The sequence below is a fragment of the Chrysochloris asiatica genome, unplaced genomic scaffold (genome assembly GCF_000296735.1).
Source record: "Chrysochloris asiatica unplaced genomic scaffold, ChrAsi1.0 scaffold00312, whole genome shotgun sequence".
NCBI lineage: Eukaryota > Metazoa > Chordata > Mammalia > Afrosoricida > Chrysochloridae > Chrysochloris > Chrysochloris asiatica.
Genome location: NW_006408830.1, coordinates 2,206,733 through 2,220,407, shown reverse-complemented (window position 1 = coordinate 2,220,407; position 13,675 = coordinate 2,206,733). Strand labels below are relative to the sequence as shown.

The window sequence follows — 13,675 nt, the reverse complement described above, 5'->3', positions numbered from 1 at the left end:
ACCTTGTATAGTTTCCAAGGCTGTTTATCTTCATGGGAGCAGAAAGCCTCATCTCTCTCCCAGAGCAGCTGGTGGATTTTATGGTTTAGTAGCCCAACGCTGAGCCCATCAATATGGTGTTGTTGTTAAGTGACGTCGAGTGGATTCTGACCCATAATGACCCTGTATAGGGTTTCTGAGGAGCAGCTGGTGAGCTTGAACTGCTGACTTTGCAGTTCACATGGCTTTGCAGTCTGGTGCATTAACCCACAGCACCACACCAGGACTCCTAGCCCATCAGTATGGGTAATAAAAAAAAAAAAAAAGAAACATATTAAGGAAGACATGCTCAAAATTTTTCCCACCAAAGGGGAGTGCATGATTTAGAAAGCTTGAAAACAACTGTCGGGCCAACTAGATCCTGGAACAGGAAAAAGACATTATAGGAAAGGAAAAATGGGCAAAATCCAAATAAAGTCTAGAGGTAATTAAGTGCCATCAAGTCGGTTCCAACTCATAGTACAGGGTTTTCAGAGGTTACACTGCTGACCTTGCAGTTCAAACCAAGCTTGCAGTCCAGCGCATTAACCCACAGCTCTACACCAGGACTTCCTAGAGCTAACAGCAATATGCGAACGTCAATCTCTTCGTTTTGACAAATGCGCCACGGTTCTGTAAGATGCTGACATTAGGGGAAGCTGGATGAAGAGCATACATGAGGGACTTTCTGTAAAACCTCTGCAACTTATCTGTAAATCTATTCCAGGAAAATGCAAAGGGGTTCCATGAGTCAGAATTGACGCCAGCCAGGACAACTGGCTTTAATGTTATTCCAAAATAAAAGGTCATTGGGAAAAAAAATTTTTTAAGTCCCTGAGATTATACTACAAGACCAAGCAAGTTGTTTGCTGGGGAGCCATCAAGGCAAGCGGTCGGTCCCCTCAGAGAAAACTCAATTCCAAGACTGAGACTCAATGGGAATACACAAGCAGGCATATGGTCTTACTGGTGACCACGATGGTCTACCAATAAGGGGAAGTAGGGGAAAAATAACAATGAAGTTGTGAGCTAAGTCCGACCATGTTCAATAGACTCCTGTCAACCCGGGTTGAGACCTTGTTGGCCAGCAGTATGGCGAGACCTGGGGACTCCTGGGCCCAGGGACAGGGACATGGCCACGGAGGACTAGAGCAGAGAGTGAAGTGTCCAGCTGATATGAAGTGAGGGGAGATGCACAAGAACACCCATACTTGCAGATAGTACCCATTTCACCTGGCTTCAATGGCTGGATGACCAGAACTTGACTAGAGGAAAAAAAGAGCAATCCACTACAATTTGATGAACTTGACCTATACTTATGGATGTAGTAGCTCAAAAGAGGGAACGAATCTTTACAGTGAGGATCACCCTCGGTACACAGGGTTGACAAGGATGGGCAACTTAGACATTGGCTACCCAAAATGGGAGAGCTACAAAGGCACTAAGTGACTGGCTTACAAGTTTTCAAGAGGGAGCCTAGTTTCAGAGGGTGCGGGGGAAAGTAGAATCGCCACTGGATAGTTTCCAACCTGTCTAGATGGGGCTGGTGAAAGGAGATGGGGATGAGACTCTTGTGGTTCAATAATGAATAATAGCTATCAGGATTGATTGTGAATGTTGCAAATGTAAAGGTAGACGTTTTGTAACAAAAGGAGGGGAGTGGTTGATCTTGCAGTCCAGGAGCAGAGGACCCTGGGACCATCAAGGGAGAAGAGCGTAGTGTGGGACCCTACCCAGAGAAGCAGTGACACCAGAGATGACGGAGAGATGGAGCATTGGGGACTCTGGACTCAGGGAGAGGGGCTGTGTGCTGATGGCCAGGGGGAGGGCAGGCTTGAGGGGTGTTCCCTTTGGTTGTTTGAGTGGTTATATACTCCTGAGTGCTTCGGTGTACTTAAAAAAACAACAACAAAGGGAATGGAAGCAAATGCTGTTGAATGATGATGCATGGAGGAGATTGTAATCATTGCAATGAAATGAAATACAAAAGCAAAATCCTAAATTTCAGGATGAAGGAAGACTCAGAGCCTTCAGAGTTCACCCCATCCATGTTTCCATGTTCTCCATCTAAGTTCACACCAAGAAAGACAACCCAGAAAGCAGATCAAAGGCAGAAGGGAAGAGAAAGAGTAGGCCAAGAATTGCCCTCCCAGACTTAGATAGAATCTACGCCCCGCTTCCCAGCCCCTCTCCTCTCATACCTATACAGCTGCAGACATCTGTTTCCCCAGGAAATTGCCACCCTGAAAGCTTCTCTACTAGTGAAGAAGAGAGAGATATCCTTGAAGTCACATGACACCACCTACTGTCGCTCCCCAACCCTCAGCAGTGAGAGTTAGGGGCATGCTAGGGGTATGCAAAGGGGCGCATGGGGCACACAATCTAGTAATTTTTGTTTTGAAGCTCAGCATCCAAGTTGAACTGAATACTAATAGGAGTTTGCCAAGCAAAAGAGTGGGGCATCTGTCAGCAAAGTCCAGCACAGCACTTTTGTATGGAAATGATGTCACTTCCACTCTAAGGAAGTGACATCATTTCCCAGAACATACAAACTGCCACCATGCTGGTCCCCAAATCCATTTCACAACCTCAGATCCCATATGCCTGCCGTTCCCTGGAATGGATCCTCCCATAAAATCAGCAGTTCACATCCATCAGCTGCTCCTTGGAAACCCTATACAGGGTCACTATGAGTGGGGATCTACTCGAGGGCACTTCACAACATTATAATGATTATGACAATGCCAGACATGGAGCTGATGAGTCCAGTCTGGGAGACTGGCAACTCTGCTAAAGTGTGATGCTAGGGGTGAGCAAAGGGCTCAGAGGACACCTAATCTAGTCTTTTTTTTGGAGCTCAGCATCTAAGTTGAACTGAACACTAATAGGAGTTTGCCAAGCAAAAGAGTGAGGCATCTGTCAGCAAAATCCAGGATAGCACTTTTGTGTGGAAATTCAGGGCCTGGTCCATACACCTGAGGGGCAGTGTAATGTGGTGGTTACTAGATCTGATGGCTTTCCAAGCCATTTAACTGCAACAGTTAGGGCAACTGATTTGACCCTTCTGGTCCTCAGTTTCCTCATCTGGAAAATGGGAGATTCATGGTGTGTGCTGTGGAGTCGATGCCGACTTACAGCGAGCTTATAGCTTACAGTGTCATATGCCCCATAGGGTTTCCGAGGCTGTAAATCTTCACAGGAGCAGACTGCACAACCCCTTCTCTCATGGAGCTGCTGGTGGGTCTAAATTGCCACTTTTGGGCAGCACTCTAACCATTGTGCCAATGTTGGTGTGTGCTGTCGAGGCGGTTCTGACTCATAGCAACCCTATATAGGGTTTCTGAGGAGTGGCTCGTGAGTTTGAACTACCAAGCTTGCGGTTCAAACCGACCTTGAGGTTGAGTGCTTATCCTACAGCACCACACCAGGACTCCAATGTTGTTGTTGCTGTTCAGTGCCATCGAGTCGGTTCTGACCTATGGTGACCCTGTATAGAGTTTCCGAGGAGCGGCTGGTGAGCTCGAAGCGTTGATCTTGCAGATCAAACCGACTTTGCAGTTCAGCACACCAATCCACAGCACCAATGTTGGTTGGTTGGTTATGTGCTGTGGAGTCGGTTCCGACTCATAGCGACCCTGTACAGGGTTTCCGAGGCTGTAAATCTTTACGGGAGCAGAAAGCCTCATCTTTCTCCCACGTAACAGCTGGCAGTTTCGAACTGTTGACCTTGTGGTTCGCAGCCCAATTTGTAACCACTACACTACCTGAGCCCCTTACAGCACCAATAGCAGTCTCTACTTCCCAGACACTGTTGTTTGGAGCTCTGCCTAGCTCCTGACGTAGTTGACATTGGCTTAAAAAAGGTGATCTAGTCACATAAAACAGAATACTGCTCAGTACTAAGGGATAAACGACTGATACAGATGGGTCTCTGAAACATCAAGTTGTGTCTGGCTCACCCCAACTCATGGGGACCCCGTGATGAGCTGCAGATTGACAAGGTCCCACAAGGCCTTTCTCCCTGGTCTATCTTAGTCTGTCCAACATCACAGCGGCACACAAACAGCACTGACAAACGGGAGTGATTCTGTCTGAGGTGCACTGACTGGGAATCAAACTCAAGTCTCCGGCATGTGAGGCAAGAATGCTACCATCGAACCACCACCACCAGCGCCTCATAAAAAGGCCTGTTGTCCTGACTCACAGCGTCTCTGAATATCGTTTCCGAGGCTGTGGAACTTATCAGGGAGTCCTGATGTGGCTCTGTAGCATAAGCATTGGACTACCAACTGCAAGGTCAGTGGTTCAAATCCACCAGCCACTCCTCAGAAACCCTCTACAGGATCACTATGAGTTGGAACAAACTGCACAGCACTAACCATCAAAAAAATCTTTTTGGTAGCAGAAAGCCTCATCATTCTCTCATGGAGCAGCTGGTGGGCTCAAAGTCCTGACCTATCGAAAGGTCTGATGGAAATCAGATTGCTGGGTGCCACTAGGGCAGGCAGGTGATTAACAGGAAAAGGGCATGAAGGAAGTTTTTGGAAACAGTCCACATCTTAATGGGAGGTGGTTACAGGGATGTAGACATCTGTCAACATTCACTGAAGTCTTCACTTAATATTTGTCCATTTTATTGTTGTTGTTAAGTGCCATTGAGTCAGTTATGACTCATAGTGACCCTGTACAGGATTTCCAAGGAGTGGCTGGTGAGTTTGAACCGCTGACCTTGTGGTTCAAACCAACCTTGCAGTCCAGCGCATTCACCCACAGGGCCATACCAGGATTCTGTATCCATTTTATAGTATATCAGTTACACCTCAATTTAAAAAGAAAGCCAACTCCACATCTTCCAGGCCCATTAATACTCTTCCATAAATTGGAGAATTAGTCTGGTGAAGTTAGGAGGTATGTTGTTGTTGTAATGTGCCGTGGAGTCAGTTCCCACTCATAGCCACCCTGTACAGGGTTTCTGAGGCTGTAAATCTTTATGGGAGCAGAAATCCTCATCTTTCTCCCGCGGAACAGATGGTAGTTTCGAACAGATAACCCTGAGGTTAGCAGCCCAATTCGTAACCACTACACTACCAGAGCTCAACCAAAATGAGGAAGGAAGTGGAAAACATGTTGAGACATAAATGGTATTTAGAATAATCAAAAAAACTTGCAAACTGTGGTTGACAGTGGCCACGGTCTAGTACCCAGGGAAAATAGGTGGTAGAAGACATGGAGGAGGAGAGAAAGCAAGTGAGTTGAGCTTTGGAGTCTTCTGTGGTCCCGGACACCATTACCCAATGCCTGCCCGATACAGGATGTATCATTCAGCAGTGTTTCTACAATGCACCCCACACCCCACTGACTCAGGGCTGAACCATAAGGAGAATTTTAAAAGGAGGAAATGACTCATGTTTTCCCACTTCTTATATACAAAAGTGAGGGCCAAAAATGGGAATTCCAGAACTCTCAGGAAAAAAAAAAAAAAAAAAATCAAGAAGAAAGTGCCAGGCAAGAAACATTTGCAATTAAGAGCTTGACGGAGCTTCAATCAGCCCGGACCAGGCAGCAGCTTCAGTTTCGACTAATCTGCCGTCTTACTTCCCAGACTTTGCTTAAGGATCCAGCAAACCGTACCACTGGCGAGACTGGAAACATTAAGTTGGTGCCTTAAATCCTTTGCCATCAGAGTCGATTCTGACTCACAGTCAGAAATCTGCTCCATAGAGTTTCTAATCTTTACAGAGAGTCCTGGTGTGGTGCTGCCGGGTAAGCACTGAATTGCTAACCACAAGGTTCATAGTTCAAACCCACCAGTTGCTCCTTGGAAACCCTATGCCAGATCGCTACAAGTCAGAACCAACTCTACGGCACTTAGCAGCAATCTTTATGGATATAGACTGTTTCATCTTTCTCCCACGGAGCAACTGGTAGGTTTGAACCTCTAGCCTTTTGGTTAACAGCTAAGTGCTTAATCACTGCACCACTAGGGCTCCTCTGAGTTAACATCTCAGGCTTTTTAGAGAAGGATGAACAATAAAAACCCTTTTCAGGCCATCAAGTCCACCCCATCCCAGTTCTCCAAACATTTGCTAGCCACAGGAAACCCCATCATTCCTAAAGACCTCACCAACAGGAAACTCCCACCATTCCCTATTCTTGTCAGTAGAGGTGTACCAACAGCTGGCCAATCTGCAGGTGATGTTTTAAAAAAGTGGCCTTTACTGCTACAAGCACTGTCAGATGGCAGTGACAGGGAAATGAGCCCACAGCCTTGCTAGAGGATGGGGATCAGGAACAGAGTGCGTGCCAAGTGACAGCTCATCACGCCAATGTCCCCACACCAATCAAGACGTTCCTGGGCAAGGAGATGGAATTAGTCCTGTTTCTAACACCACAGCCCATAGAAAGCACACATCTTTCTAGGATTTCTCTGGTGTTGCTGAAGCAAGGCATGGGTCTTCCAAGTCAGTTCCTCTGAATTTCAGCAAAAGCAAGCCAGCATTCCTTCTCCTCTCTAGCTCCTTCATCCTGTTGTTGTTAACTGATGCAGTCAGTTCCAACCGATAGTGACCCTGTATAGGGTTTCCAAGGAGCGGCTGGTGAGCTTGAACCACCAACATTTTGGTTCAATCCGACCTTTCAGTCTAGTGCATTAAACCATAGCGCCACACCAGGACTCCTGTTGTTGTTAGGTGACATCGAGTCAGTACTGACTCATAGCGACCTTATGCACAGCAGAACGAAATACTGCCTGACCCTGGGCCAACCTCACTACAGGTGCCATGGCTGGTTGGCCGTGTGCCGTGGAGTTGGTTCCTACTCACAGGGTTTCTGAGGCTGTAAATCTTTTCGGGAGCAGAACACTTCATCTTTCTCCCGCGGAACAGCTGGTAGCTTCAAACTGCTGACCTTGTGGTTCACAGCCCAATTCATAACCATTACACTACAAATTTCATTAAGTGTGGCACCTCCCTCAATAATTTCTTTTTTTTTAAACCCTCTCAATTCTAGCCTGCATATTTCTTGTGACACGGGTGATGAGTCAGAACCAAGGTTATCGAAACAGAGAAGCACACACATTTCTGCTTTTTCTGCCCAGCAAGCAAATGAGGTGGTGAATGCTTTCGATGTTTTCTTTGCCAGGGAAACCTGAGTAGTTGTAGAGGGGAATCAAGATTGTAGGTAGAATTTTGAATGTGAATAAGAGGTGAGATGGCCAATGCTTCCTTGGGAAACAAACTGGGTGGTACCAAGGTATTGTCCCCTTGTTGATGGCCAGACCTGTTGCCTACTCCTTTTGGGAGAAGCCACCTATCTCTTGAAGGGATATTCTGCTGCTGGTGGCTTCCAGTCTCTCAGTAGCAAATGGGGCACCAGAGTGTGAATGATAATAAAGGAATAGGCATGGAATGTGAAGGGAAACTTCAAACGTTTGAAAGTGACCTCATGGTAAGGCACAGAGCAACAAAAGCATTTGGGATTGCAATGACAGGCGAGGAACTTCAGGAGGTAAGCAGGAATAGCCTTGAAAGACACTCCTACTCTATAGTCTTCAAATCAATTCTGACTCATAACGATTCTATAGTAAAGTAGAGGTTGATGCGTCAAAGGTGCAGATTACCAGAGACTTCAAGGTTCTCCACTCAAACCCACGCCCCTGGCGATAAAAACAACCTTTGCAACCATCAGCAATCTTCTCTGCCAGCGGCAGGAAAAGTGCCTTAAATTTATCACCTAGGACTGCGCCAACTCCTACAAAACGTTTGGGAAGCGAACAAGAACTCAGGATCCTGCACCAACTAGCCTAGTTTCTCACCCGAATGTACATAGGAAACCTCCCCGAAAAACAAACAAACAAAACAAAAAAACAGACGAAGAAACGTCCTGTGGGCAGCTCAAGTGACCCCTTTCGCGTCTCTGAACAAACAGGCAACCTGGGGGCGAGGAGGAATGTTCGTTGCCTCCCACCGACTCAGGGAAAACGCGGCCCAAGGACTTCAGCCTCTGCTCCGCCGTTCGCAATGGACCAAAAGAGACGGGAATTGTTTCGGAGGTAAAGTTTTACGTCTCCAGAGGAACCGAGGTCGAGAGATGACTTAGGACCCTTCGGTGAAAGTCTTTGGAGACGGATGGTGAGAAGACGGCCCCGAGAACAAGATCGAGGCTGAGGAGGAGCGTCGCCACAAACCCAGCGCTTAATCGGCGCCTTGTCCATGGTAGCCAAAGTGGCCACAGGGCACAGGATGTGCCCATTTTTTTTTTTAATGACAGAAGCCCACAACGCGCCCAAGACCTCCCCGACGTCCCTGAGAGAATGACTCCACGCCAGCCCCACCCCGCGCGTACACAAGCTCCGCCCCGTGCCGCGCGCACCTCCTCAGTCACCGCCTCTCATTGGCCGAGGGGAGTGGCTCGAAACTCGCATGTTCGAAACTCAACCAATGGGAGCGCGGGGGTGGAGTCAAAGGCGGGGCCGGAGGCGGTGGTACAGGGCTGAGGCGCGCGCTAGGAAACTCCGGGGGGAGGTGGCGGCGCCCCAGGCCTGACAAAGCCTACCACCCTGCTACGGTATCCCCCTACTAGAGAACCAGCGTCCAGGGGACTCGCGGATACTCAGGTGGGGCCACCTGGCCTCGGCAGGAGGGTCCACGTGAATGATCCCGAGAGCGGGTCCCCTTTCAGAGCTGGACAAGTCCCCTTACTCCGCTCTGAGTTAAACAAGGGGGTCCCTCACTCCGCTGAGACCCTCGTTTCTTCGGAGCCCTCCGCGCCCCCTAAACCTCAACGCGCGCCTTAGTGCTCCCCCGAGCCATTTAGGAAAAACTTCGGGCCATTTTCCCTCAAGTCTCCCAAATTTGAAGTGAATTCTCACCACACGCACACACACACTGGGGGGCCATGCAGACCTCACCACCGGCTCCCAGAGGTCTGGAGCTCCCCAAGGGGGCGCGGGCGCCCGGAACCTGCCTTACCTGCAGCCCCCGCCGCGACGAGCAGCAGGACGACGGTGCAGGGCAGAGCCCAGCCTGACGACCCCATGTTTGCCAAACGTCTGAAACTCCCGCGGGTGGTGAGCTGTGTTAGGGTTGGAGACACGGGCTTTACACTAGCCGAGCAGCTACTGCACTCGGGGCCCGAGCCCTGAGCAGCCTTTCAACACGCGATTCCTCGCAGGGGGCGGAGTCTGCAATGGGGTGATTTTCAAATATCTTCACCTCACGGCGGGAGGAGGAGTTTCGAACGCCCGATGTGACATCGGCTCTTTAACCCGTGAAGCCCTGGCATTCCTGTCCTGCCCCCACCCACCACCCACGCGCCAGGGCTGGCTCCGTTTGTATTTTGGTAACCAGTGAAGAGCTCGCTCCCTAAATTGGAAATGCGCCTCCTGAAAGCTCCCGGCTCAAGCGTTCCTTGGCTTTTAACCGCGGCTGTTTTTCTTTGAGGAGCTTGTTAAAAGCTGCCTATATAAAATATCACAACAACCATTTCCCCTGAAGTTTTGTTGAAAACGTCTCCTCTACCCCTCTTCCTAAATTTTAGCCTCTTCCTTTCCAGGGATTGTATATCGATTTTAAAATATTTTGAATGTATATAATTTTAGAAGGTTATTCCAAATCACTTTAGGAACAGCTTTAGCAACTAGAAATTTAAAGACACGCTTCACAGAGGCAAAAATTCGTTTTGTTTTCTGGATGAATTAGGTGCACAACACAATGCCTTTAAAAATCACCTGACCCAGTACCTGACGTCTGGGCATAAATATTGATATATCCTTTCAGGAAAAGGACTTGGACAAACAGAAGGACAGTTTCCTCTCTCCACTGCAGAACTCACAAAACAGACTTGTCATAATTGAACTTGATTGTCTAAACCGCCGAGGATGGTAGAAAGCAACTTTTAAGAATCAAGGAGTCTTCACACCAATGTTTATAGCAGCAGAAGATATACACACACCAATGTTTATAGCAGCACTATTTACAATAGCAAAAAGATGGAGACAGCCCATCAACTGAAGAATGGATAAACAAATTGTGGTACATACACACAATGGAATATTATGCTACATTGAAGAATAACAAGGAAGCGCTAATCCACTGCATAACATGGATGAACCTTGAGGACATTATGCTGAGTGAAATTAGTCAGTCACAAAAAGAGAAATACTGCATAGGACCACTACTGTAAAAGACTAAGAAAAAGAAATTATACTAAAAGGGGAGGAGTAGACACTGGAGAGGGAGAGAAAGGAATAGTCAGAAACACCACTCTAGAAGGCTTGTAAATCCATCTTCTGCCTATGACTGATTGGAATACCTAAAATGGGGCTACAGCATACCCAGTGAACAAGGCTTCTTGCGGAGCCTTTGCAATACACAAAACTATAGGTAGAAACTGGAACCACATCCAGATCTCCAGAGATGAGAAATCTCCACTTGAAAGGACAAGCAGACCAGCCTGGAGTGGCTAGAAGAATAAAAGATACCTCTTGAAAGAAAGACCTGCAAGAAAAATGGAGGCAGATGGGCTGTTACTACAAGAACAAACAAATCGCTTCCCTAGGAAACATTAAGGCAAGTGGCCAGGTCCTCTCAATGCAGACCCCCTTCCAAGACTAAGACTCAACGGAAATGCACGCTCTGATTGGTGACCAAACACATCACCGATGGGGGGAAGTGGGGTAAAAGCAGCAATGAAGTGGCAAGCTAAGCCCTACAATGTTCAGTTGGGGACCCGGCTGGCAAGCATTGTGAAGAGACCTGGGGTCTCTTGGGCCCAGAGTCAGTGACGTGGCCATGGAGGACTCGAGAGGAGAGTGGAGCTACCAGCTAACGGGAAGAGAGGACATATGCACAGGAGCGCCCACACTTGCAAATGATACCCACGTGACCTGGATCCGATAACTGGATGATCGGAGCTCAACCAGGAGAGGAAAGAAGAGGGGGGAAAAAAAAAAAGAAAAGTTAGCTAATACAGTCTGATGAACTTGACCTATACCTATGGAGTAGCGACTCAAAAGAGCCAACAAATCCTCACAGCAAGAAACATTCACACACCCACACACACACAGAGTGGACGGAGAAGGGCAGCTTGGACATTGGATACTCAAATTGGGAGGGGAGGACTACAAAGGCAAGAAGTGACTGGCGGAAGGCAGAATCTCCAGTAGGTACTATTCAATCTGTCTGGGCAGAGCTGATGAAAGGAGATACAGATGGGTAACTCTTGATACTATAGTAAATAATGCTTATCAGGACGGACTGTGAGGGTTGGAGATGCAAAGGTAGAAGTTTTGTAACAAGGAAGGGAGTGATTAATTCTCCAGGATAGGAGCGGAGGCCTCTAGGACCATCAACAGAGAAAAGCCGAGAGTGAAACCATACCCAGAGAAACAGAGATGATGATGTGGAGTGATGAAGTGACCCAGAGAGGGAAAGGGACTGTGGGCCGAAAACTGGGGGGAGGAGGGGGAAATGTAGGGGATGGAATTAATGTCAAACTAAAGTTCCCCCATGTAAACTATCATGTAATTCACAATAAAACGTTAAGGAAAAAAAAAAAAAAAAGAATCAAGGAGTCTTTCTAGGGATTCATTCTGTAGCCAGAGGCCATGTGCCAATAAGGTACATGTGGGAAACTTGCCTGAACCCTACAAAGGGGCTGGCAGTCCATGGAGGGTTTCCCCAGGAATGGGCTGGAGTTCTCTTGGGTTTTGTTTTGCAAACTGCACTTGGCAAGAGTTATGGTGAAACTCAGGAGAAGAGACAGAAAAGAAACTGAAAGGGGAACATGGAATGCTCAGAAAGAAAAACAGTGATGAATTCAGAGAAGGAAACTTTTAAGTAGAGTGTTTGGCAATTAAAAGCCCCAGCTTCAGATTCTGACAGATCCTGGGTGATTAGATTCGCTTTTGTAATCAGAGGAGAAAACAACCTCTGTTTCTTTTGGCAAGTTCAAAGTCAGGGTCAAATAAAACCTGAGGAAGTTTACAGGGCTAGGCAAGGGCTAGGCATTGTTGCAATATGTATGAATGTGTCGCCATTAAATTCCATTCCTATTCCATGCATTACACTTTAAAAAAAAAAAAAATCCTTTTGGAACAATTGCATGATAAATTAAATGACTCCATTTCTGTTTTGAGCCCAGCTTTCCCTTTTATTCACCCCAGTAGACCTGAAAAGAGTTCTCAGGAAGGGGGTCTCTTCCCAGAAGAGACTCAGCTTGCTCAGACTCCAGAGCTAGTTCTATGTAGAAGGTAGGACAGGCCTTCTGAAAAACACAAAAGCTCTGAAAAACACATTTCTGGAATACCAAAAGCTGGGCATGGTTTCCAGTACAGCTTCTCCCTTCCCCACCCCCTCTGAAATCTCAAGTTCCCTACTCTATCAGCCACACATGGCCAAATATTAACCTGAGGGTAAGGCAAGATTACTTCATTTCTTTGCATCCTACTTCTTGGAGACTCCATTTGCTCATCTGTTAAGGGAATTCTCACCTGCATGTGTTAGACCTGGGAAACCAGGGTCTGATTCCTGACCAATCTCTAGCCTGTCTTATGATGGATGGAAGCTTGTGTGTTGCTATGTTGCTGAAAAAGTTTCAACAGAGCTTCAAGAGACTAGGAAGAAAACCGGGAGTTCTACTTCCAAAAATTAACCAATTGTTACCAGGAATTAAAGAGCATCTTTGCTCTTTAACACTTTAAAGAGGTCTTTTGCAGCAGATTTGTCCAAATCCTTTGATTTCTTGATGCTGTTTCCATGAACATTGTGTGTGGATGTGTGTAAAACGAAATATTTGAAAACTTCAATATTTTCTCCATTTATCATGTTATTTATTGGTTCAGTTTCAAAGATTTTTGTTTTCTTTACACTGTGTTGTAATCCATAGTGAAGGAAGGCTTCAAGTCCTCTAATTTAGCAAACAAAGTTGTATCTGCATATCCCAGGATGCTAATGAGCTTTCCTCTAATTCAGATGTCACATTCTTCAGTTTCTCTGATTATTTGCTCAGCATACAGATTGAAAACATATAGTAAAAGTGGACAACCCTAACACACACTTTTCCTGATATTAAACCACTCAGTATCCTGTTGTTCTATTCAAATGACTGCCTCTTAGCCTAGGTATAGGCTCCACAAGAGCACATTTAAATGTTCTGGAATTCTCATTCTGTTCTACAAGGGCTCCTGGGCTTGACAATTGTTGATGTTGTTAAGTGCCATCCAGTCGATTCCAACTCATAGGGACCCTGTATAGGATTTCTGAAGAGCAACTGGTGGGTTTGAACTATTGACCTTTTGGTTTGCAGTCCAGTGTTTATCCTACAGTGCCACACCAGGAGTCTGATTAAGAGACCACCTTTTGCTCTATGCCAGCAGTCCTTCCTTTTAATCTGAACATCAGCCTCAAAAGCAAACCTGTACAGAGATAATGGATAAAGCTGTGATTAGAGGTCAAGGAGATTCAAAATTGACCATGACCCCCTCTCACTTTAGCCAGGAGGAGCTAAGGCTGCAGGAAGGAGAAGGGAGACTACGTCTACAAACAAGAACATTTTCCTGTCAAAGGGACAGAGGCTGCTTCTGGGAATAGCCGGATACTTCTAGACTCCCATCTACTTTATTTGGAACAGGTGCCACATTCCGTACCATGGGCTGCCG

At 46.8% G+C, this 13,675-nt stretch overlaps 1 protein-coding gene across 5 annotated transcripts in view; it reads right to left on the bottom strand.

Moving 5' to 3' along the window:
- The window catches only part of LDLR (low density lipoprotein receptor), a 34,142-nt gene extending 25,088 nt beyond the window's left edge, over positions 1–9,054 (bottom strand). For all 5 annotated transcript variants that reach the window (XM_006875122.1, XM_006875123.1, XM_006875126.1 and 2 more), the window contains exon 1: positions 8,988–9,054. In XM_006875122.1, the coding sequence (XP_006875184.1) occupies positions 8,988–9,054 (67 nt within the window). The remainder of the gene's footprint in view (positions 1–8,987) is intronic.
- Positions 9,055–13,675: the final 4,621 nt, after the last annotated feature.